The 26184-nt window shown below is 36.2% G+C and overlaps 2 protein-coding genes across 5 annotated transcripts in view; one reads left to right on the forward strand and one right to left on the reverse strand.

Moving 5' to 3' along the window:
* Positions 1–96: 96 nt before the first annotated feature.
* LOC136847645 (uncharacterized) lies at positions 97–6220 on the forward strand. Its single transcript, XM_067119380.1, has 2 exons — positions 97–2319; positions 5418–6220. The coding sequence occupies exon 1, from the start codon at positions 215–217 to the stop codon at positions 2255–2257; it is 2043 nt and encodes a 680-aa protein (XP_066975481.1). The 5' UTR covers positions 97–214; the 3' UTR covers positions 2258–2319; positions 5418–6220.
* A 2077-nt stretch (positions 6221–8297) lies between these two features.
* The window catches only part of Atf6 (bZIP_ATF6 domain-containing protein ATf6), a 94396-nt gene continuing 76509 nt past the window's right edge, over positions 8298–26184 (reverse strand). For all 4 annotated transcript variants that reach the window (XM_067119382.1, XM_067119385.1, XM_067119384.1 and 1 more), the window contains 8 exons: positions 25238–25387; positions 24466–24593; positions 24089–24196; positions 21382–21522; positions 17674–17822; positions 14558–14770; positions 13594–13857; positions 8298–13402 (listed from right to left, as the gene is read on the reverse strand). In XM_067119382.1, coding sequence (XP_066975483.1) covers positions 12976–13402; positions 13594–13857; positions 14558–14770; positions 17674–17822; positions 21382–21522; positions 24089–24196; positions 24466–24593; positions 25238–25387 — 1580 coding nt within the window. In that variant the 3' untranslated portion in view covers positions 8298–12975. The remainder of the gene's footprint in view (positions 13403–13593; positions 13858–14557; positions 14771–17673; positions 17823–21381; positions 21523–24088; positions 24197–24465; positions 24594–25237; positions 25388–26184) is intronic.

Genomic DNA, 26184 nt, shown 5'->3' on the forward strand with positions numbered 1-26184 from the left:
CCTAACTGCATCGTCTGCATTGTGCATTGCTTTTGCATAGCAATTTTTTCATATTTTTTTTCGATTATTCGTACGCCTGGCAGCTCGCCCTTGGACAATGACTAATAATTTCAGTGCTTCCTCGTGAAACAAAAATACCAAGTAGTTTTGTCTACCCTCCGTGTTGTTTTGTGTTTTCTATTTCAAATACCGGGTTCTTGACTAACTTTCCACAATGCCCAAACTGAAAAGAAGTACCTTAGCTGCCAGAAGGAAAAATATGACATTGGCATCTCATTTTAGATGGGCAAATAAGCCTAAAGCAGTCAAGAGTGAGGACAGTCATGAGACGCATGGCGGCGATAGAAAAGTGATGGTGCCAAGTGACCCAAATATTAGTGATTCGTCATTACCAAGTGAACGAGAGCAAATAGACCAAATGGAAGATATTGTTGAGGAATCTGTCTGTGAGGAAGTTACTGCATCATCGTCATCAGTCAATAATGATAATAATAGGCGCAGTGAAGGTATGGAAACAACAAGGCCTACTTTGAATGATGATTGTCGCCTTCCTCCTCCAGAAATTCGATCTCAGCTGATGTCAATAGACGAGGATGAGGAAAATCAGACAAAGGAATATGATGAAATTCACTGCATAAGCAGTGAACAGCTAAAAGCAGTAGCAAGTGTATTAAAATGTCCAAAGAGAAAATGTAAAAAAAATAGCATAGAAATAGTCACCAAGAAGGACAGATGGGATACTACCTTTGAAGCTGTGTGCAATTCATGTAATAGTGTATTAAACCAAGCTCCACCAAAACTGTATGGAGAAGGAAAAAAGCATCAGCAATTCACACACAATAATTTGCGAGAAGTTTTTCTTTCATTGAACAATGGCATTGGTCGTGCAGGGCTAAGAAAAATGGGAGGTTTTATTGGTGGTGCTCCACTTAGTGCTGGATCATATAACAGATACAGCAAATATATATTCAAATGCAATAAAAAACATTTCATGAAAATGCAGGCTAAGGCTCATAAGTTTGTATATGATTTTTATGTAAAGAAACTTGGAGCAGTGCCGGACGAAAATAATGTTATAAACATTGATGTGTCTTTTGATGGCACCTGGCTTACTCGTGGGCAAAAGTCACATGTGGGGGTTGGTTTTGTTATCGAAGTATTTACAGGTACAGTAATAGATTTTGAAGTGATCAGTAACTATTGTAAAACGTGCTCAGAGAATAAGGAAAAGCCTCATAACTGTGGGAAAAATTTTGATGGTAAATCAGGAGCTATGGAAGCAGAGCAAGCAGTGAGAATGTGGTCTCGATCAGAAAACCTTGGTTTCCGGTATGCAAAATTTGTAAGTGACGGAGACTCGAGTGCTTATAAAGCTATATGTCAACTAAATAATGGAAAAGGCCCATATATAAATGTTAAAGTAAGCAAACAAGAATGTATAAACCATGCGGAGAAGAGGATGGGTTATCGCCTGATGAAGCTGAAGAAAGAGTTGAGTGAGATAACGAAGACTAAAACTGGAAAGCTCAGGAAAATAAGCTTGCTCCCTGGAAGAAATCTCCTGACACAAAAACTCATTGAATACATTCAAGGATGTTATGGAAAGGCACTGAGAAGTCATACTAATACAAGTGTAGATATCATGAGGAGGGCAGTTTGGGCAACATATTTCCACATGACATCATCTGACAAACACCCAGGTGGTCATAAAATGTGTCCGAAAGGCGCCGAGTCATGGTGTTTTTACAACAGGGCACAGGCTTTAGGTGAAGAACCATCTTCTCATGACACTAGAAAAAACACCGCGAGAAATATACCTAAAGAACTGATTGGCCACATACGTCAGGTATTCAAAGACATGAGTGATCCAGAACTTCTAAAGAGATGCCTACCTGGATGGACACAAAATGCAAATGAGTCCATTCACAGTAGGCTATGGATGAAATGTCCTAAGGTGAAGTTTTTTGGCCTGAAAAGAGTCACATTTGCAGCCGAAGTGACAACACTAGAGCATAATTTTGGTTATGAGAGAAGTAATCTTCTAACCTCTTTGTTTGGCACAAGCAGTGAAATTAGGAGATCACTAAAAAGTCTGGATAAAGAAAGAAGCAAGAGTCAAAAACCGAAGAATAGGAGAAAGAAGAAAAAAGAAAAAAGTGAAGATTATGAGGGAGGAGCTTTTCAGAATCCGCAAAAGCTAAACCAAGCAACAGTGAAGGAGGTGGTACCTCCTGACACCCTCACCTTGAGTGATTAATACCCCTAATTAGGGGGGCGACTTGGGGCCATGCTTGCGGTAATGAGCAGAAATTGTATCGGGTAAGAAAGGTAGTTGTTCTTCAAGTAATTTAGAGTAGTTCCAAATAAGTATCAAAAGCGATAATTGCTAATGAAAGAAATAATGTTTTGTTTTCCTTCATAATCTCATTTCAAACCTTGAGCGTCGATATCTCAAAACTATACTTATTTTCATTCAAAGCTATTTTACTCTGCTATTTATCAACCGATTTCAAATCCAAATACATCGTTATAAAGAGGAATAAATTTACAATATTTCGTATGGAGGAATTTTTTCTAAAGTTTACTTTTAATTTTTTATATTTTTTCAAACTTTAAAAAAATATATATTTATATATATTTATAGAAAAAAATATGGAAAATTCCTCCAGGCATTTTGTTTATATTGTAATAAACATGATTCATGGAAATTTTTATTTAATTCTATTCAGTACTTTTTGAGAAAATAGATTTTAATTTTTTTTCTGAAATATAATTTTTATTCATAAAAAAATAACAGTTCGAATTCAATGAAACTCGCACAGATTTATCTTTGTACTAGTGGGTATAGCGTATAAAAAAAACTAGATTGATCCAGTGATAAATAACGGTTTTGGCCACTTTTGGGTTCAATGGAGAAACAGCCATTTGCCGATGTTCGTTACACTTGACGTTAAAACTTTGCCAATTTTCAATGGTGACTTCCATAAATAAAAATAAAATAAATCTATTTATCCTTCACGCAATGGAGAGGAAAGTGTTAAGATAGTATGCCACTAAATTTACGGCTGTAACTGTAGCTGACGAAACGAATAATGTGCACGTCACAAAATGTTTTGGAAGAGGCAAAGGCAAAATCCGATACTGGTGAAATCACATCTTTGCTTCATTTCATTTGCTGCATTTATAGATAACTAAAGTTGCATTTTAAATCCAGCTTTGATAATTTACCCTAAAACGAATCTCTGAAATCCATTTCATTTAGCAACTAATGGCTGTGATGATGTCGGAAAATGCAATCGGCTGATGATTTTAAAAATGTAAACAATACCAGAATGTAAATGGCGCTTGAACCAAGACCACCGAGTGGTCTCGCTTGAACACCATATTCATAAATCATAATACAATAATATGGCAGTAATGCATGAACTATAATTGCATACAGTGCGTAACATAACAGTTTTATTAAAATGATGATGATTATACAAGTGTATTATTTGACTTTTGCACATGGGTATCTGTCGGAGTAACGCCGGTTCTCTCTCTCTCTCTCTCTCTCTCTCTCTCTCTCTCTCTCTCTCTCTCTCTCTCTCTCTCTCTCTCTCTCTCTCTCTCAATGTGTTGGCTTAAAGTAACAAAAGCAGCAGATCTTTAGGTTTTTTGCAGAAAATGAAAGCCAGAAAAGTTTTGAAGTTCCAGAAAACATTGAACGTTGCCAGGAGATCAGAATTTGACAGTGCGCTTAAAAAGTGGTTTAAGCTCCAGGAGCTAAACTTAACGAATGACAGTGATTATTCATAAGCTTTGTTCTTCTTTTGACAACAGCAATATGTATGTGGAATAAGCTGACAAGACTTTTTGTTTGCACAGGGGATTTTTAGGGGTAATTTCTGTGGTCCAGCAGTGTCTTGGTCCCGAGGGTCCAGTTTTAAGAGGTCAAACTGTAGTAAAAGGTGAAATGAACTGGACGGGAGTTTCGGGAACAGAATGGCTATCTTTTTTTAGAATTGCCTGAGCATGTGTCCAAGAGGAAATAGACATGTAGAAATTGGCAGCCACAAAGATTGCACTTAAAGGTATCTTTTATTTTACACATCTTTAATGAATTGTGTAAAAATATAGGCAAAGTTTGTTAGCCTTGAGTACATGCATTTGAAGCAACTGCTAAGAGGGCAGCAAAAATAAAGATAATAGCGGTATGAATTAGGTGGAGGGAGATTGCTTGAATGCTGCTAAATGTAAGTAATTCTTTGGTAAACAGCGTAAAATAAGGTCATGACTATAGAGCGAGATTAGATCACATTATGAATAAGAGAGTTTAGAAGAGATGTGGTGTCAGTGGGCTAGAAGAGATTGAGATCTCAAAGATTAAGATGGTATGGACATGTGATAGGAAGGGATTATGAACAGTTAGTAAGAAAATAAGTAATATGGAAGTAGCAAAAGACTTGAATTCAGGAAGAAATTGCACTAGACAGAATACAAAAGTGAATTTGTTTCATGTCTAGCCTGGTAATTGGAATCTTAATGATAATGATAACAATACTACATTAGGTGCAGAAGATTGAATAACCCAATGGATCTTTAGATAAAAAAAAAATATGGGTATACCAATGGAAAGGTTTACAAAGAGCTGTAAAAAGTTTGCATTGTAGAGATAAAAACTTATGTAAAGAAAATGCCACAGAAATGAATCCTCAGTGTGGCCACCGTCCATGTTACCTACTTTATCATATTTGTCAGTAGTTCATAAGCTAGTTAAGAACCTTCATCCTAGCCATTTTTATTTGAAATGTCATCCAAAATCTGTATTGTTGTGAGTAATAGCATTTTTCTTGCATCTGCGCTAGTTAGCTGCTTGATAACAGACCTGCTTTCCAGAATGGTGCCCTGAATTCCATCATCATCAATTTAACAAAAATGTGAAAAAGAGATAGACGATGGTCAAATAAACAGAAATGGGTAAAGAAGATAAGTGGTAAAGAGAATTTAGCAATAACTACAGAGATTAAGAGCTACTAATTGCAGTCTGGCACAGTACAGCAATAAGTTGACAGGAGTGGATTAAAACAAAAGCCAATATTGACTAAAATTAATATACTACCTGTACTTTGAGATGTACAGAAATGGTTTATGAAAACATCAACAGAACTTGGTAAAGTTTCAAAGCTTCAAACAACTGAATAACACACTTGGAAGAAGTGAGGACTAAACAATACATTAACAAATGTAATGGAATATGTTAAAATAACTAGTGTATCAAGCAATATGGTACAGGTTTTGTAAAAATGAAATGATTTATTACGTCTGTACTGAAGGAATCTGAAAGATTCATAATATGAGTAAGTAGCTTTAAGTGTGGATAAAATTGAACATTAAAGAGTCTTACAGTTCATTGTTTGCTTCTTTTTTCTCCGCAGCAAACGGAACTCCCATCCGCACTTATGGCACGACGACCCAGGCTATCTCAAACCTGGGGCACAGACACCACTGACCTTTCGTCATAGCAGATGTTAAGTTCCCCCTGCTGGGTGCGGACTTCCTAGGGCACCACGGATGTCTAGTCGACGTTGCCAGACAACGCCTACTCGACAATGGAACATGCCACTCCCGTCAGCTCTCCACCGGACCTGGAATGCCCACCATCTGCTCCACAGCCAACAGCTACACGTCCCTCCTACAGTTCCCGGACATATTCAAACCAGAACTGCCCCCCACCCCCTTCAATACCTGCCTGCAGATGCACCCGCTTCCCCACCAAAGTGGGGCCTGGCCAGCCCAGGAAATTCATCCAGCCAACCCCAGGTGTCAGCTCACCCCGCACCCACAGTTCTCCAGAAGCAGGGACCCAATCGGACTGCCCCAGCACCTCCGTGATTAGTGTTATTTCATCCAATATCGTCTTGGGTGGGGGGGGGAGTACTTGTAAGGGCGACAAATCTCGCCTCTCCCTTCAGATGTACATTAATCACATCATGTATTTGACCTGTCTTTATTTCAGATTCTTTATGTACCTCATCTTATGCATCATTGTACGGCATTTCCGCCAATATGTATATCTACCTTTTATATGCCATGTAACGAATACTGTATGTATTTTTATGCTTGTCAGAAAACACAAATTCTGTACGGACGCAGTGGTGGGCCTCGGGTCGCCCGCTACCCTTCCGTCCGCTTTTTGTTTTATAAACACCTGTCGAGAATAATAAAGAATCAGTCTCTCTATTGACATTTCTCTTGAACCTCACAAGCTATTATATAATAAATAAATTAAATCAGAGCAGTTTAGCTAGAGCTTGGGATAGGAGGGTCATTCAGCAATAGTTATTCTTTTGAAATGAGCTGCAACAAGCCAGACTTCTCTTCCTACAGACATCCACTAATCTAAAGTGAATGTAGTCCATTGCATTGCTTTCTGTCTAAAGTGAATATAATCAACTGCATCACTTCCTAATGTTTATTTCTATTACTTTACACATGATAATAGCCTACTGCAGTTTTGTATTTTTTTCATACTTTAATTCTGTCTAGCAAAATTAGGACAACTTAATCTATGAAACCCCTTGTTGTAGCGCAGGCTTTCCAGTGAACTTTTCACAGACATTCACAAATCCAAATGTGCTGATGATCATTTTAATTCTATTGATTTATAAATGTGTGAAATGGATAGGCTGAATAAACTAGTCGACCCCCTGTATTCGCGGGGTTAGGGACCACAACCACCTGTGATAAGTTGAAATCTGCGGTAAGTTGGAACCTCCTCTAAAAATGCTTATAATTGCCTATTTTAATAGTTCAAACACCAAACATATCTTAAACTATTATCCTAAAACACTTTAATGTCATTTAAAAGTCATCTTACAACATTACTGTACCCTTAAAAATACTGTATATGGCTTACAGCTATGTGTGAACACCCTACAAATGTTGCTATACTCTTACCATGACGAAAACTAATCAAGTTATTCCCTTACGTATTCAGGCACACACATTTTCTTTCATACAGTATTCAAGCCTTAATGTTTTCTTTTAACGTAGATAGGGGTGACATTGATACATTAAGTACTGTACTTAAATACAGCATTTAAATATGCACTGAAAAAAAAATATATGAAATATGTAATGAGAAGTTTAAGATTATGTAAATCATATGGGCACTTACCAGTGGTGAATGTTGATTGAAGATGGTGAGGAATTAGCTGTGCAGTCTGATGAAAGACAATGGAGATGTAACGAAACAGCAAAGCAGAGGAGTTACATCTCTGGGAGCACCTCTTCCCCTTCTTCAAGCACTTCTTCAGGGGTTTCGGGAGACTTTGAAGGGTCCATCTTCACCCGCTCAAGAAACGTGATAGATAGCTGCTGTTGCTGTTTCTCCATGCTGAGAACGACATTATTATAGGACACCACGAATGCATCAAGGGTACTTGTGAACTTTATGGACTTCCTTGACCATCCTTGTAAGTCAGGACAGACGTTCCAAAGAAATGCTCTTATCCTCCTGCTCATCCCTAGAACCTGGTGTGTCTTCTTCCTTGCTGGCAAACTTCGTCAGCTCTCCCAAATCCTGGTCCGTCAGAGGGTGAGAGTGGGCATCAGTGAGGGTGCCGACTTAATCCTTGGTGATGTCATCAAAGCCTTCTCCACCAAGCATCCTCACCAACTGGATTGCGTTATCAATGGCCGAATGTTGAATCTTCAGGAGAGAAGCCCTTATAATCGTGAACACACTTTGGCCACAACTTCTTTCAGCACGTACTAAAGCTTTGAATGAACCAGTTAGACGTAAGGACTTTGGTGACCCAGGCCTTGGGGTTGTGCATCTAAAACACAGGCAGCAACTGCTTGTTCTTAGTCTTGAGGGCCCTGGGGTTTGCAGCCTTACAAATGAGGCCTGGTTTCAGCATGTCAGCAGCATTGCCACACATGAGGGCAGCTTCTTTTATTGGCATTCAATCATTTGCTGATGAATAAACATTTTTGAGGCTAAATAATTATAACAAATTTGCAGGTGCACTGGTAAATATTCTAACAAAAAAAAAATCTTTTTGATGGAAACACTATACGTTGTGAGTCTAAAGCAATACCAGTTCAACAAATATAACTGGATTCAAACTAGTGCCGCAGTGAATTGCACAATTATTTCGACATATTCTAGAAGTCATTTTGTGTAAGGAGTGTAAAAATCTCAAGGTCTTTAAAAATTTTTGTACATAAACAAATGGGAAGAATGTTTTGTATATATAACTTAGAATCGCTAAACCTAACTTCATAATGAAGTGCACAAGAACAACACAATACAGTATTCAATATCTTTATTTTCATATAATTCATTTCATTCAAATTATAAAAGTGCAAAAGCCTTTGCATTACATACAGTATCTTGAAAAACATACTACAACAGTAATGTTTGAACAGCATCCACCCTCACTCTAAAAGATTACAATACAATATATGACTTACAACAGCATTAGCAATATATGTCCTTCAAAGACAAATTATTTCATAAAACTGTAGATAAACTAAATTACAAGAAATTCATTTACAACTTTGCTTTTTACAATCTATGAAGAAGATGGAGCTGATAAATACTGTTAATTACAAACCTACAGAAATGAAATTGTACTTTGCAGCAAAAATGTGCCCTTCTATAAATTTCCACATTTTTTTAAGTGAAGAGGGAAAAAAAAGCTCAAAACACTCCAATTTGACATACTCTTTAGAAGCATCATGCCTGACTAGGAGTACATCATTGTAACAAATTTTATGGTAAAATTTGCTGCTAATTTCATTAAGGAAATGAAAATTAAGTCACAACAAAACCTAGATAAATATATACAGATGCTCCCCAGTTACGATGATCTGTTTTACAATACTTTGATTTCACAATGGCAATAGTGATGATACACATTCAGCAGAAACTGTGTCCCTTAATTTGGATTTTATCCCCAACAAGCAATACTTGATATGATACTCTCTTGTGGCTGGGCACCCTGGCATCAGCAGCACTCGTCTCCCAGTCTACCACACAGTTGTCAGAGAATACAACTACAGTAATATGACACAGTGTTCCATGTTATTATTATATTTTTAAAACTTCCTGTACCTGTGCGGTATTTTTATAAATTCATCGTGTCTGTGCATTTCTCGCTACTGGTAAGAAGAAAAGGAAGATAATTACTCTGGAGGAGAAACTTAATTTAATTGCAACACACAAAGGCAGCATGCCTGTAATGGATATCACCCACGAACATATACAGTACTTATGTAATCAACGATCTCGGCCATCTTAAAGGATAAGTAGTAGATTATTGATGGTGTGAAATCTTCAGCACTGCTTAAATCCACTGGGTCAATCAATGAGATGTAGAAATAACTTGATACTTAGATGGGAGAAAAGAGACAAGAATATGCTGCTCAGCTTACTGACGATCAGGCCACGTTAATGGTGGGTACTCATTGAATTACTGTTTTTCATTCTCAGTACTTATTCAGCAAATTTTATGGTACTGTATATTCAACGCTTCATCATAAAACATATTTTGTGTTGATGATTTTACGAAACTGTAAACTAATGTAAGAGTTCTATGCATATTTTAGGGTAAGCTGGGATAGGCTAGGCTATGATGTTTGTAAAGTTAGTTGTATCAAAATACATTTTCTGCTTATATTTTTGCCTCATGATAAGTTCTTCTAACAGTGACTCCATTGTAACTCTGGGAGCATCTGTACATGTAATGTTAAATGTAAAATGGGTTGAGCTATTTTCCATACAAAAATATATGTATTCATCTGCTCCATAAAACAAAAACAACTAAAATCACAGCCATATATAAAGATAACAAATATTATCTGAAAATAAATACAAACTATATACAACATAAAGGTGACAATAACTGATGATGAAAATTAACCTTAGAATACTAACTTAATGCACAAAACAACGTTGGAAAACTCTTACTTTTTAAAGAAAATAAACCATGATACACTAAAACTTCACACAACAAAATTTACAGTAGGCAAATTCCCTCTCTCCAATACTGCATTTATATAAACTTTTACATAATTTTGTACTATCCTATGAACATGCAACACGCATGTCACTAATTACAGTACCAAACCAATTTCAGAGACAGTTAAAAACTAACAATGAGTAACACTTTACAATTACCTTGTAACTCTCACTGCATGTACAATGTCTCACAAACCTTGCACCTCATAAAATATTATGTACAATTTAAAGGTAAAGCTCAGTGCAGCTCCACAACATTATACATACAGCCTTCGAGATGCAGTTATAACTCATTGGATAAAATTGAAAATCAAACAGATTCAATCTGAGATCATACTGCTTTGGAACAGGACATTCGAATAACAGAAGTGAAAAACTATGATGAAGGAAATTCTCTACCTATACAATGGAGAATAGCCCATTTTATTACTTACAAGTTACACTTTAGTGAAACTAAAAAAAAAAAAAAAAAAAGGCTCCCAGCAACTATTGCATTTCATATGTGCAAACATATTACAGTGCTTTCACAAGTCAAAGGCTGTAGATAAAGTATCAAATGACTAATTATAATTAGCAAAGCAGTGACATTTCCTGAATAAGAAATACGTAGTACTTTTACTTTCCCCCCAGAGATATGTACCAACTGTAAAGACAGAAAGGAGAAATGAGCCGTCATAAAAGGTTTGTTCCTCTGAAATAAAAAAAAAATTGTAAACAAAATTTTAAAATCTACTGCCTTTCCTAACAGCAATTATTTATTTGGGAAGATAGTGACTGACCAACCAACTAAACATCACCACCTTATACATCATGCAATAAGACAAAATAAATAATAGTTCTCATCAAGATTATGCATAGAACAGTAATCCCAGTGGGCAAGTTTGAAGAGGGATTCACCTAAAAAAGTTTCAGTCTTCAGAATCCCTATCACTAAGCCATAAAAGAAGCGTTGCAAACTATATTCACTAACCATAAACTCAAGATACCAGGGATGATTGTGGAGACTTGGCTGATAGCAACATGCTCCTGAGTAAATTGACAGATGAAGGGGTTAGTGAACCATATGCCACCCTCTGCCCATGGTTTTATCAATACAGCTTTTATTTAACAAACATACAATAATAATTTATACAGGCTCTCATATCCTGAACCATGTCTTTTGTATAGACATGAACTGAATTCGACAGCTGCTTCTTTAATATCTGATGGTTCCTTATCTCTGTATAAGTGCAGATCAAGCAAAAATAAGAAAATCTTCCTGATGACTGCACATCAAAAGTGAAGATAGTCCCATAAATATCATAATGAGCCTCTGTCACAGCATAATTACTAGGTTTGCTGGTGTCCATTGTCAGGGAACCAATTATCTACCAAGGATGACAGCAAGTTTTTGCTATGTAGATGTGCTCTTGAAAACACCTCAGACTGAACAAAACTAGTGCCACTTACTATAAGCCTGCCAGGACATTGCAAATCTACTGAGATAAACCTAGTCTCTCCCTTCTCTAGCCCCATGATAATATTAGTAGGTATTACGGCTAGCTCTCCACTGATCAAGTTAGCAAGTTTCCACTTTGGTCAGAAATTATACCCTATCCTGAAGCCAATAAAGGCTGTGAAAATGTGCCGCAATTAGTACCTCTGACATACATGCACCAAGACTTATACACAAGATGACAAAATCAGTCAGAAATATACCAGGGTAGTCCCAAGGAGTTCAGGCCATACCATCTCCTCACTTGGTACTGGAACTTCAAATTGAAGTTACTAGATTTCACTAATTACCTCAGAAACATTCTGCAATTAGAACACAATATGAGGTTCTTGAGGTCCATATACTATGCAGGGCCAACAATCTTAGACTCAAAAAAAATTTTAACAAGTAATTCCAAATATCATTGCTTCCTCTGGAACTCCTGGGAATACTAACCTAAAGTTATTTAGTTATACTTAGACCACTAGATCAAAACTGGAATGTGCAGAAGTAACAGAAGTAAAATTTTTGTTTCGTTATAACTTCACTTCCAAAACATCAATACACAACACAAAATACCAAATGCCTATACATCAAAAATGGAAAAATGATAAAAAATGTGTATAAACATACTCATAGTAATTGTAATTATGTTGATAAACATTAATAAATTCAGGAGTACATTTTGTGTAATGGATAATACAGAAGAGAAATGGATACAATGAAAGAATGAAATTTTATCTGGAAATGGATACAATGAAAGGATGAAATTTTATTTAAACACAAGATCAGATGAGAAGTGTATAGTAAACTACTGCCTTCAATCAAACAAATAAGTGTACAAAAAAGTGTAATAGCATGTAAGACAAAGCTTTGCTTGAGGGATGTCCAAATTATCCTCTAACTACACCTTTACTCAGTACAATTACCAGTATGACTCAAACATCTGCCTATGACAGTGTAATGGCATCAGTAACTTACAGGCTGTAATTCGTAAGAACATATACAAACTGAATGCATAATTTCTGCTCTTCAATTACTGTGCTGTGTTATTTAACTCTAAACTTCATCCATACACTTTGTATGGACTTGCTATGTAAATGCAATCCTTACAGCTACAAAAATAAAAATAACTTGATTTTCTCATTTTATGTAATATAGCATTAGATACTTTGCTGCAGAAGGTACTAGGAAACTGTGGAATTAAACAGGATTTCTAATCCAAACAAATAGAACTAGAACATGAACTAAGTTGTTCATACGTCTACAATAAATTCCATATAAATACTAACATGGTATGATTATTCACATCTGGGTCTACCACCAACCTATATCCAATGTATATGGATATAACTGTACAGTAATTCATCACATGAGAAGTAGATTCATTATTATTTATTTTGCATAAAAATTCAGTCTTTATTTTGGTAAAACTTAACAAAAAAAACTTTAGCTACAGTATAGTGCTTGAAACTATACATTATACTCCTTACTACTTAGCAGGTTCACTACTTTTTGGAAAGAAAGGGCGAACTTTTGCACGCGCATTTCGCCTTTCCTGGCGATGAGAGGTAGTTGTGTCCGGTGCGGGATGAGAAGCATTACTTCCACCAGCTCTCAGATGAGGTGGAACAACCTCTTCTGAGACATGCACAAGTCTAGTGTGAATAACCTCACAATCTATCTGCATCATAGCAATGTGTGCCTCAGGCGGAGCTAGCGATTCATTCATAGCCCGAAGTGTAGGCATCAAAAGAGACATTCTTGGGCGAGCAGAATCATTACGAGCTGTAGCAGGAACTAAGAGATGATCAGGAGAAAACGATACCACATAGTATGTGTCGTCCCGACGCTGAATTGCCTCCAGGAAGGAACTGAGGCGAGGCATTGTTGCCATAACAGAAGTGCTTTCTTCACTGCTGTAAGTAAAAATCAACACACATTTCCTTACTGTCACAGATACAACAACCGAAAAAAAATATCTTGACAAAAAACCCAAAATATGTAAAACATCAAACAATATTCTTCTAATGAAAAATTACCAGTTTACAAATAAATTTCAATTAACATCAAGAATTCATTCTTTAAGAGACTGAATTGAAAAGCATACCTTGTAGATGGTTCAACTTGAAGCATTTCTGGATGTACATAACGATAAAGTTTTGGTGAAAGCTTAATGTTAGCAGGTGGAGCTAACGCCCTCCAATTACTGCTAAGAGATTCTGGCTTTGCTCCAGCACTACTTTCATATTTTGCAGCAACACTTCTTCCAACTTTTGTCTTCGGATGGGATGTAGGGACTCTATCTTTTTTCTTATCTAATTTTGATGCCTCAAGCTTATTCTCAAATAATCCACGAAGTTCTGTCTCTAACCTGAAATTACAGTTTAATCCTTTGATGTATATTTTATTTAATCAAATATAAATAAAACAAAAATCTAAGTCTTTTCAAGTCTACACTAATGCTGGAGATGGAAGCAAGCACATTCCAAGTATGTGGAATAACTATGCAGTACTAAATCGACAGTGAGTTTTTTACTGCATGATCTGCAAAGAGTATCAATAACCATAAATTTTTCTTATCTAAAGATCCATTGGTTTTATTCAATCTTCTGCACCTAATGTAGAATCACTGTTATCATTATCATTAAGAGGGAGAGACAGAGTAAGCTTTCGCAACTGTTTTTGCCTTTAAAGCCCAATGTCACTTCATAAGTCATGGAATGTTAAGAGTGTAAGTATCCAACCATAAGAAAGGTTACTTGCATAATAGCTTCCTACATCCTATATGGAATAGCTGCATCTAAGATTCTATACAAAGAAATTTACTAATGGTCACCATATTGTAGGTTACCAAATTTCAATAATGAGTGAACTATAACTTACAAAACCACAATCCATTACAGTACTTGCTTATAATATCTTTTGTATGATTAACCACAGTTACAGAGGTCCCTGCGTCAAAAATTTTGTCCTCTCTAAACCTTTCTTTTCAAGTTTTTAAGTGCAAAAAGCAACAAGAAACGGGTTTCTGAATACTTCTAATTACTCGTAGAAAATCTTCGAACATATACCTTAAACTTTCAGATGCATTAATGTACATTGGGCACATGTATGATGCATTTGATCCAAACTGTGATGAAACTCCTTCATCAGCAGTTGCAACATTGTCTTCAGACCATAGAAGGGATCTATGTTTGAATCCAGATGTAATACTCGATGGCTCACTGCCTTGCATCATAGTCTTCAGAGATGTCAACCTTGATCCACTACTTAAGAGAATACCCCTGGAAGATCAAATAAAAATATTAATATGTAACCCATAAAGAAGTGGAATTCATGCACACAGGACTGAGTTGCAAAAAATGCCACCTCACATCTGAATGCAAGTAATACACTTAAGATATGACTTTATATGAAAATGCTACTATAAAAATGTCCTCCCTATCACACACACAGTAAAAGTGATAAAAGTTCAAAATTCTAATTACTTTCATTTTTCAAGTCTCACAGTGAAATTCTGACAATTTTTGAAAATAAATAAAACAAAATAAACAGTCTTGATTTTCTATATAAAGTATAACAGACTTTGTCTAAAAAACCAAAGTCATTACTATTTTGTAATTCAAAGACATATGTTTATCAGAAAACTGTTCCAGAAAAGAGTGAGGTATTTAAATGGTGAAACTCATGATCTGTGGACTATCCAGGCTGGGAACAGCTGCATTTTCACACGTTTGTTTAATTCATGTTCAAATCATCATTTCAATAAGACAGTACAATGGGAGGATGGAGAGAGATCCTTGAGTAAAAATATTAGTTCATAATTATTAAAAATAAAACAGGTTTTGACGTAGGAAAAACCTATTTTTGGTAGTCGCTGTTCTCAAGGAATTACCCTTCATGGTCTACCAGAGCTCCATGGGTGACCAAGCTAATGACAAAGAATTCTCTTATAGCTGGTCTTGCAGCCGGGTGTTGTTTCATAGTGATAAACGCTGTAACACTTGATGAAGTACTGTATATAATGGACTCCAAGATAAGGGAGCACTTTCCCAAATCTTTACAGTGAGGCTGTATATCCAGGTTCTTCCATCGTCAAAATCTGCCTAGAAGTAGTGATTAATGCTCATGCATAGTCTGCCACAGTGTCAACAACAGTCCCAACGTGGAGACCAAGAAGCATTACTTTCTGCTGGTCAATGCAGGTTGATCCCTTGCCCAAAGTAACAAATCCTGAGCATATTTGTCGTAAAATATTTACGTAAATTTACTGAGATAGGGAAATGCAGTAACTTTTTTGGATTTATACATGTTTTTTCTAATATTTCTTTGCAAAATTACAACTATAACTGAATCATATCATAAAAGTTAAGAACTAACACCAACAGTAATCCCTGGGTATATTTATGAGCAAATAAATAAAAAGATATCATGGCAGAGAGAGGGATGGAGCACGACATTCCCCCTCCAAGTCAGGAACAATACTGAGGTTCCCAAGACACCCACAATTGAGCTTAGCTGAATTCTTTAGTTACCAAAATTCATTTATGGGTCATTGAAGTATTGGAAGCTCTTTCTCGCTCGATGCAGACAAATCGTATGGCGCATAATATTAATCCTCCTCAGAGGGGATCCATCCACCACCCAAAACCTGTTTTAGATCCTCTATTGAGGGGATCTGTCCATTAAGGGTTAAGTGTAAGGCTTATAACAAAAATTTTTTTTACTAATATGTAGTCTTTTAGCTAGGCTACCAGTTTATTTTGCCCCGATATTGTTGTCATCTGATCCCAGGGTCCTTGGTCTAAGCTAGGCCACTCAAGGATACGTAATCCTAAGTTATAAGCTAGGCCACTTAAGGATACGTAATCCTAGGTTATAGGCTACAGACATTATCGACTATTAATCTAGCCTAAATTATTCTCTCTTACTGCCTAGATTATTGTAGACATCATATAATGTGAAAGGATTTTCTATCTTAATGATTAGTTGTGGAACATTTCTCTTAGTTAAAACATTTAGTTAGAATGACAAATTAAAACAATTTGCGCTTTATGAGCTAGTAATCAATGATGCGCAAGTACTGACCACTGATGGCAAGAAATGCCGGGTTCTGGCTTTTCACACAATATTAATTCCAAAAGTTTAAAACTACAATTTTAAACTAATTTTTATGTTTTCATGATCCTCGCTAATGAAATTGGAGAAAAATTTTGAATTTTTTCAGAGCACTGTAAAAATAAACTTCACTGCATTGACCAAGGGAGTAATGCTTCTTGGCCTCCACATCAGGTCTGTTGTTGACACTACGCCAGACTACGCATGTGCATTAATCACTTCTTCTTCTAAGCAGGTTTTGACAATGGAAGAACCCGGGTTACAGCCTGGCTGTAAAGATTTGGGAAAGTGCCCCCTTATCTTTGAGTCCATTATATACTCCATCAAATGTAACAGTGTTTATCACTATGACCAAACACCTGGCTGCGAGACCAGCTATAAGAGAATTCTTTGACATTAGTTTGGTTACCCATGGAGCTCTGGTAGACCATGGAGGGTAACTCTTTGAAGACGAAACAAGCAACTACACTATCAAAAAAGAGGGCATGGGAAAACTTTAAGTTAAGAATGAGAATTCAAAAAATGTTTAAAAACACTAAAAGTAGGTCAGATACAGGCATAAAGGAACCTAACTCTGATAAACCTAGAGTCTTACTGGAAATGGTACATGAAACTTACTTGATAACACCTTAAATACGAAATGAAATAATGTACAATAAATTTTAAGATGATATTAGATTAAGTAACAGTTTCTTATCTTAGATTAAGTAACAGTTTCTTAAAAAGAAAGAATGGAATGTCTTTCTGATCTTGTATTATTAACTTCAGTCTTACTAAATACTGGTTTCACATGATAGTAAACTACAGGTATGCTTTGACGAAGCCTCAAAACTAACAGTTTTAGTAAAACTGTCTACTTTCTCCCTGTTCCAAACAAATACACTAGTGGAATTTCTGTCTCCTTAAAAACCTTGCTAATACTGAATTAAAATTTAACAATACAACAAAATTAATCAGTATCATAAAATAAAATCTCATAAGAGAACAATGTACAACTAATCATATGGTTTTCCTAAAACGGTTACTTTTCCAAAGCATCATGTCCTTCACTTTATACACCCATACTCACGTTAATGGCCCTAAATTAAGTGATAAAAGGAAGATGAGAGCAAATAAAGCTGTAGTGGTCTTTCTGCTTGGATTTCTACCAACAGCTTGCCTTAAAGAGGTACACTCTGATTCAAGAGTAGCAATTCTCTGTTGAAGGCGGATATTTTCCTGAAAAAAAAAAAAAAAAAAAAGATTCAGTGCATCAGTTCATTACAAAATGAATCTTTACATGCTTCTTAACCAAAATGTAAACCAAAGAAATATCGACTTCAATAATGTCTAGACCTTGAATAAGAAATTCCAGTAAAGTATAAACAGTAGATGATTTTCCAAAGTCCAAAAGGATATACAAATTTTTATAATTTAGCCACTGCTCAACCTTAAAGGAGTTACATAACTGGTCCCACTGGAGTTCCATAAGACACAGTGCCTAATATCAAGAATGCTCTCATAACCAGTCTGGGCCAGAATACAGTAGTTCTATTGTTAGTACAGTAATGGAACGTACATGGAGTCAAGGAAGGAAGGTCTTTATCCTGTGTGGCTACCTGAGGATTGTGATTCACCCACCTTCTTCAGATATGGCATCAATTGTAGGGATATGCCAAGAATGTAAAGCCAATGCCTTTTTCAGCTTTTTCTAGTAAAAATGCCACATAGTTTTTCGTTATGTTCCCGTCTCATGTTAAAATATATATTTTCTTTTGCTCCCTTGGTATCTCTTATTTTCATTGTTACCATTATCTTCATGACTGTCTGACTGAATGAATCTCTTATTGCATACTTAATAATAATACATGTAGTCCTTGAGTTATGATGCTTCGAGTTGCAATATTTCGAAGTTATGATGGTGATCCCAATATGACAAATATTCAAATCTAACACGGTGGGCACAGACAACAGCGTATGGTACAATACATTGCCCCCGAGAGGCTGGGATGTCTGCATCTCTCGCCCAGACCTATTCCTCATTCGCGCTCGCCGTCTACAGAGTAAAGTTGGGTCAGTGTAGTTTGTGCTTTTTTTCCAGTTTTGGACTTTAAAATGCAAACTTGTCTAAGATCAGCACGTCTTCCAAATGTCCAAGTAAATCTGTTGGTGGTGCAAAGAAGAAGAGGCATTCCACCACTTTAGAGCAGAAAATTAAAATTATCAACCAGCATGCCATGGGAAAGCAGCCACGACCATCACACAAAAATTCCTCTTGGCCAATAGATAGGTCATGGGTTGGGGGATCACTTTTGCAGGGTAGGGAAGAGAACATTTTGGTCAATACTGTAGGGGACAACCTGAATGGTAATACTCACTTCCTAAATTGGGAGAGATTCAGCAAGGTTAAAAAGGTCTATAGGGCCACAGCGTGGATCCTATGATTTTTGAATAATTGTATGAGTTCAACCAGTATGAAGAGGCATGGTGAATTGACCTTGGAAGAATTCCAAGAGGCAAAGAATAAGACCATTGCCATCATACAGAGGGAATTTGTAGCGGCATTATATGAGTTTGAGTCTATACTGCAATACTGTCTTCTTTTCTAATGTTTTTGACCCTGTATATTGACTGTTAATTTTATTTTCCAAGTTACATTATTATTTTGATTTTGATTATTGTGTTATGGTTTTGCACACAATTTTTTGGCTAGAACATTAAACTCTTTAATTTCTAGTTCCAATATAGCTTCCCTTATGGACATATCAGTTCTATCTTGAAGTACTGTAGTTCTGTGTTGTTACTAGAATGAGCACACCCTTTGGGCTTTGCATGGTGCTTCTGACAACAGTTTAAGCATGGTTCACCATGGTTCCACTTTGCTGAGTGATAATTTTATTCATTGTCTCCACAACTGGAGTTTCTGTGGAATTTTTGCACTGTAAAGATTTGAGTACATAAGGTCTTATTCTCTGTTTTGATAAAAAATGGCAAATTTTAAATCAATTTGTATTTTGCATTACTAACAAACCTGCGGTCTTAACATAAGGGAAAATTCTCTAGCACCTCCTAGAGTCTGGTTAAAAAATTACATGGAATTCGGTGGCATCGGGAGCTACCCAAGATGGCGGTAAGAGGAGGGGTAGCCGACCTACCTTAACTCATCTCAGGTCCATTGCGTCAGTTTCCTCTAGCCCAGGTAAAATATGAGAGGTGGCTTGAAGTGGGCAATATTGTATATGTTAAGACTGCTGGTTTGTTAGTTATGAAAAATACAAATTGATTTAAAATTTGTCATTTGTTCATATACGGAGCAAACCTTTGGTCTAACATAAGGGAGACTCACTATTGGGGGGTGGAAAGAGAAAGCCTCAGAACCGACTGGAGGTTCGGCTCACCTGGGCTCACTTTCTGGCCAAAGTAGGACATAGGAAGGAGCCATATGCCTCTGAACTGTAAGGTAAAAGGTACTTGTCAGCCAGATATCTGGGTTAAGAGACAATGTGAACTCCTGCTACACTGTGTCTTGTAGGAAAACAAAACTGTTGGAGAAAAAAACTGTTAGCCACCAACCTTGTCATCATTTCCTCTCTCCCCTTGTAAGAGAGAAGATAGATCATTTCTCTCCACTGCCCAAAAGGAGAAAAAAGAAAGAGAAAGGAAGAAGACCAGTCATCTCATTCACTCTCACTTTCAAACCAGCATCTTAGGTAAGATACAAACTGTCCTGCTAGGGGCGGGGCACTGGATGAACACAATCTGTTGAGCAGCCACCACCGGACCCAAGAAAAAAAAGTGCCCAAGGACCTGTGGGCAACTCCCACAGATAGAAGGATGTGAAGGTGGTTTGGCGTAGCCATGTACCAGCCTTTAAGATCCTTTGAACTGACAGGTTCCTTTTGAAAGTGATGGAAGGGAGGATTCTTTATTATTTTTATGCTTGGAATATAATGTCACAATCTTGAAAACTATTGTGCAATATGAGTGTTCCTTGCACACTAATCATTGTGCCTTGTTTCAATAACTCTAGAGTTATCTATGAATTATATTGTAAGATAATATTCAGATTGATTCTGGTACTGTAGGTGCTTTGATTAACTCTGTTTTGTTTTCGTCTAAGTCATTTAAGTAGTTGAATGTCTATTTAACAAGAAGTTTTGAAGTCTGCATAATAATATTAGATTTTCACTTTCTAGTACAGGTATCAAGAACATCAACACTAAATTCTGAACTAATGCCAACTAGCCAGCCAAACAAACATGAAACTACTGAAAAAACACGAGACAAACTTAAAATCAATTTAGTGAAAGGAATTACGGGAAGAGAAAACTTCTATGTCTTTAATGAGAAAATATTTTACACAAATAAAAAGACTAATAGGGACATAATGAGTGAGGGCCAACAAGTTTCTGCAAAGTGCAAATTATACAAAAAAAGTGATAATGTGGTGTGAAATGGTGGTAAAAATTTTACGAAGGATTAGTGAACCAGGCAATAGAACACATTAGTTAGGTAGACCATACTGATTAATTAATTGTTAATATAATTATTACCTACTGTGAAAATTTCAATGGTTAGAACTTTGTATGAATGTACACTTCAATAAAATAATCAACTTTTAATACTGTAATCAAGCTGACTCTATAATGTAGTTTGAGTATAGGTAATTTCTAGAATGTCTTAGCTCAAAGAATACTTAAAACAATTCTAAAAACGGGTCAATATACTAAACAATTTACAGAAATTGCTGTCACTGAAGAAAATGTAGTTTGCAAGCACAAGATATAATTTTTCTTACCTCTTTTAATTTTTGGTTTTCATTTTTAAGTGCACTGATGTTTGTTTCAAGAGCAGTAACATATTCTTTCTTCTTCTTTCTGGATAAACTTGCAGACTCTCTATTTTTTATCATTCGCTGCTGTCTCTTGAGAGCTTTCAACTGTGGAAACATTGAGGAACAATTAAACCATATTATATCATTCTAAAATAATTATCAACTTTACAAACAAAAAATTATCCAAATACAGTATGCACAAGACCCTCGGGGGATGGGAACTGCAAGACCTATCTACGTACTGCAATCTTATTCCATTAATACACACTATCTCATCTCAGGGGTAAACTTGTACAGCAAGTCTTCTACACATGAACATTCTAGTCGTGAACTTTCATGCATATTCTTAACAGCTCAAATCAGTACACAGTGAGATCAGCTGACTTAAACAATGAAAATAAAAAAAAGAACTCTCAACTGTTATTTGTTAAAATGCATCCATAATCAATAAGAAAAAATTTTAAAAATCTTTAAAAAGCATTTTATTTTTCTTGCTAATTAACAAAGAAATATGTCTAAAGTACGAATGAGAGAGAGGTCTGCATCCATACATATTCTTGATATGTAATGTTGAACAGTGAGATCAGCTTATGGTGGAAAGTAATGAAAATAAAAAAAAAACAACTTGGCTGCTGAATGTTAAAATGCACCAGAAATTAACCGTAAAAAAATACAATCACTCTCTTAAAAGCCTTTTTGCCTAACTTCTATTCTAATTTACAAAAATTTACCTGCAGTATAAATGAGAGAGAAGTGTGCATACATACATATTCTTGACATGTGGTGGTAAACAATGAGATTAGCCAACAAAAAATGGAAATAAAAAACTCTAAATTGTTATGTTATTAAAAAGCAACCATCAATAACAAAAATCAAATAACTCTCTTAAAAGCATTTTCTTGTTTACAAATAGCTTTGCATACATAAATGTTCTCGGCAGGAGCTGAAGGGGGATGCAGTCATCACCTGACAAATGGAAATGACTGGCTGTTTCGTAAGTGTAGCATTACCAGGTGAATATGGGACTCACAAGACATGTATTTCATCCCTTTTATTGCCAGTTTTCAAGGGGAGAATAAAGATTTTTGTGTATTATATACTGCACCTTACTTGATGTACAAAGATGAAATCGTCTTTGTAGAAAACCTTATTACCTTACAGTGTTATGTGATGCAGGCTAACTAAAATGGTGGCTGCCTAAGTTAACTTTGTTGGACTAAACTCAGTTTCACATATTTCACTGAACTTTACTTCTTGTACAAAGACAAAACTTTACTACTTTGTAGTGATATAAGCTGAAGAAATTTATAACATTTGAAGCCTAGGCTGACTTTGCTAAACTAGAGAACAAATTCAACTTCCAAACAAGCCCTTGGAATGAAAATCATTCGTTTACGGAAGAATTACTGTACTTACTTTACCACTCTACTGTAATTGTATCTGTACCTTCAACATGACTTAAAAATTTCATTCTACTGTACAGTATATTTTTCCCTTGCATGGACACAACCAGGGATGAAAATGTTCACTCCACTGTATAATCAAAATAAAAACAACAGGGAATTAAAAGTATGTTATTTAAGATACACTAACACTGACTGACTATCTCTCTCTGCACATGTTCGCGTTAATGCATGCATTATACTCTTAACTTCTGAAGTGCATTGCAACATTGAAGATGTTTCCACAATATCAGAAGTGGTCCAGTGACTGTATGTATGTATGCATGCCTGACATTTGGGCCATGTGGCACGGCGATGAGGCCAGGGATGCCATTTAGTCCCATAAATTATTCCAATGGGAATGAAATACAAAACAAACGAGTAAAAAATGCGCTGAAGTTTCTTCGGCGCAATTGAGTTTTCTGTACAGCCGCTACAGAGTGTAATCAAGGCCGCTGAAAACAGAGCTATCTTTCAGTGTTCTCATTATAATGCTGTATGAGCCGTGGCTTATGAAACTTTAACCACGGCCTGGTGGTGGCCTATCCTATATCGCTGCCAGAAGAACGATTATGGCTAACTTTAACCTTAAATAAAATAAAAAACTACTGAGGCTAGAGGGCTGCAATTTGGTATGTTTGATGACTGGCAGGTGGATGATCAACATACCAATTTGCAGCCCTCTAGCCTCAGTAGTTTTTAAGATCTGAACGCGGACAGAAAAAGTGCGGACAGAAAAACGGGCAGAGTAAAGTGCGGATGGGCAAAGTCGGCACATTAGTTTTCTTTTACAGAAAACTAAAATGCAAGTTACAATACCTATGCTACAATGAGGAAAACACTCAATAATATCTAGGAACACAAGTGCACACATCCTCCCCTCCCTCCCTCCCTCTTCCTCCCTTCTGTGTAAAAATAATCAAAAGTAAATACAGGTGATATACACTAGTAACGATTACAAGAAAATTACATGTAATAAGTTAAACATGACATGTTCAGGACTCACTAAAATCTAACAATAAGGTCTGGGAGCCCTTCATTTGATAAATACAGAGAATACCTGCTGTAAGGCATACTTATACTGTAATAAGAGAAAGCTCTAAAAGATCCATTTTAGTCAAAATCTTGAAAATAATCTACAGCCTGTGAAAGCTTCTTCTAGGAAACCCAGCTAGTTAGCATCTCCAAATAATCAAATATCATAAGTATAAACAGGTATTCCTACTTACATCTGGAATATTACCCTGCTTCATTCCAGGTGTAAGAGCTGGAGCTAGTGGTGTCAATGGTGTTGTGGCTGGGGATGGATTTGTTAGCACCGTTGAAGCACTACCAATCTGTAAACATATACAACAGTAGCAACATGAGTGAAACAAACAACTGCATGATTTTAATATTCCACTTTAGAAAGAGTGCCATCATTTACAAGTAACATGACTACTAAAGGTTATACAGGTATAGGTGTCACAGAACAAACTATGCAACTTGCTGATTATTCACAAACTAGATTACCGAAAGCAAGTCCTCAACTAATAAAACTTTTACTGTTGCTCCTCCAACTAGTTTTCATACCTACAAAACCAAGTATCTTTGGTTTTCCACTAACCTGAGTTGTAAGGATGGAGGGAATAGGATTTGAAATAGCTGATGAGGTTGTCACTCTTGTGGGTGTTGGCGGAGGTTTCAGCTGAACAACCCTGGCACCCGTGGTAGGCAAACTTCTAGTAGTCATAACTGATGATTAAATTATTACCAATTAAAACTGAAATGATCTGAATAATGAATGAATGAATAAAAATACAGAAAAATATTGCATACAAACATTTGTTTGTATGCAATCTGTAAGGTAAAAAACATTTTACCAACCATAAAATAAGTAAGTACAAAGGGAAGTTGCATTAATTCCTGTTTTTAGCATGGGATAATTATGCTGTATTAAAATTTTCTTGTAGACACCTTTACCAGTTGTGGACTTTTGTCACTTAAAATTCATTAACTTTGAAAGTGTTTCCCTCTAGCTTTTTTTTTCTTGGTGGATACACATTTCTCCTTTGGACACCTAATATACACTGACTATTCATACATAAAGGAAAATTCATATCTGAACAGACTCAAAAGGAATTCTGGAACATACATACATACGTTAATAATGAATCACTTAAAAATAAAATCTAATGACTACTTCCTATGTAAAAACTATTCAAGTTTTACAAGATCCACAAATATTTCCCAACATATGCACATATTTGCAAAATACAATATCTTTTAACTGTAAAAAAGTGCAAATTTTTATAACCTTCATGGTTGTCATAGTGTCAAAAATAGCAATCATGGAGTCTAATTTTGCATCATCTATGAAAAATACAGTGACAACATACCTGATTTGGGTATAGTAATTTTCTGCCCATTGGAAGAATTAACAATGCTTATGACTTGAGGCTGTGATGTATTATTTGTGACAACCTTTGGTTGAATTTTCATGGTTTTGGTAATGCGACCTGCTTTTGTTGAGCCCTGAACTGTAGCACCTAAAACAAGAGAGTCACCATTGAAAAACATGAGTGATTTCAAAAGAATCTTAAGTAACACTCCTAATACAGTATTGCAAGCTTGAATAATGATGAATTATATAAATTTACTGTACACAACCAATATGACAGTTTTTCAGGTAATCTGTATTTTCCTGGATATATAAATCAGAGCCTCTTATGTAGAAGTACCCTTAAATACTAACTGGAAACAGTGGGTTACTGTTTGTTAAGAGGGATGAGAGGGAGAATGCTCCTCATCCACCTGCAGTCACCAAGCCCTTTTTCCTTCTGTCAGGGACAATGCAGGGTGGCTGAGATGGGAGCTATAATAAATGGCTGATTTGTATACAGTACCTATGGAAAATATATTTTTGAAATTTCTCATTTCTTCCTACAAGAATAAAAAATATTGCCTTTCATGTAGGAGTCTCACTCATTAGGTGAGAGGCTGTCTTTGTCACCTAAGTGGAAGATGTAAACCTACCCAAAACTTACATGGTCCAAGTTACTAGAGGGAACAAGGGGAGCAATGATTCCTGTAACTTCTTGCTTGGTCTGGCATAGGGATACCACAGCAGTGGGGCCCTAGGCCTATGACAGGGTGTAGAGCCTGGCTCAAAGAAGGAATGATCCAGTACCATGTAATAAACCCATAAGATATAAAAGTCAGAAGGGAGCTATATTTGGTGGATGGTTCTGAGTATAACCCTACCAACAGCCCCCAGTGCCATTGTAAAGAGGGAGGAGCAGAGAAAAATATATCTTAGAGACTTAGAGATGAAGCTCTAAGATAG

Source organism: Macrobrachium rosenbergii, chromosome 17, assembly GCF_040412425.1.
Source record: "Macrobrachium rosenbergii isolate ZJJX-2024 chromosome 17, ASM4041242v1, whole genome shotgun sequence".
NCBI classification, from domain to species: Eukaryota; Metazoa; Arthropoda; class Malacostraca; order Decapoda; family Palaemonidae; genus Macrobrachium; species Macrobrachium rosenbergii.

Bases quoted from the DNA above. Each gene is read 5' to 3' on its own strand.
- LOC136847645 (XM_067119380.1), top strand. From the start codon at position 215: ATGCCCAAACTGAAAAGAAGTACCTTAGCTGCCAGAAGGAAAAATATG.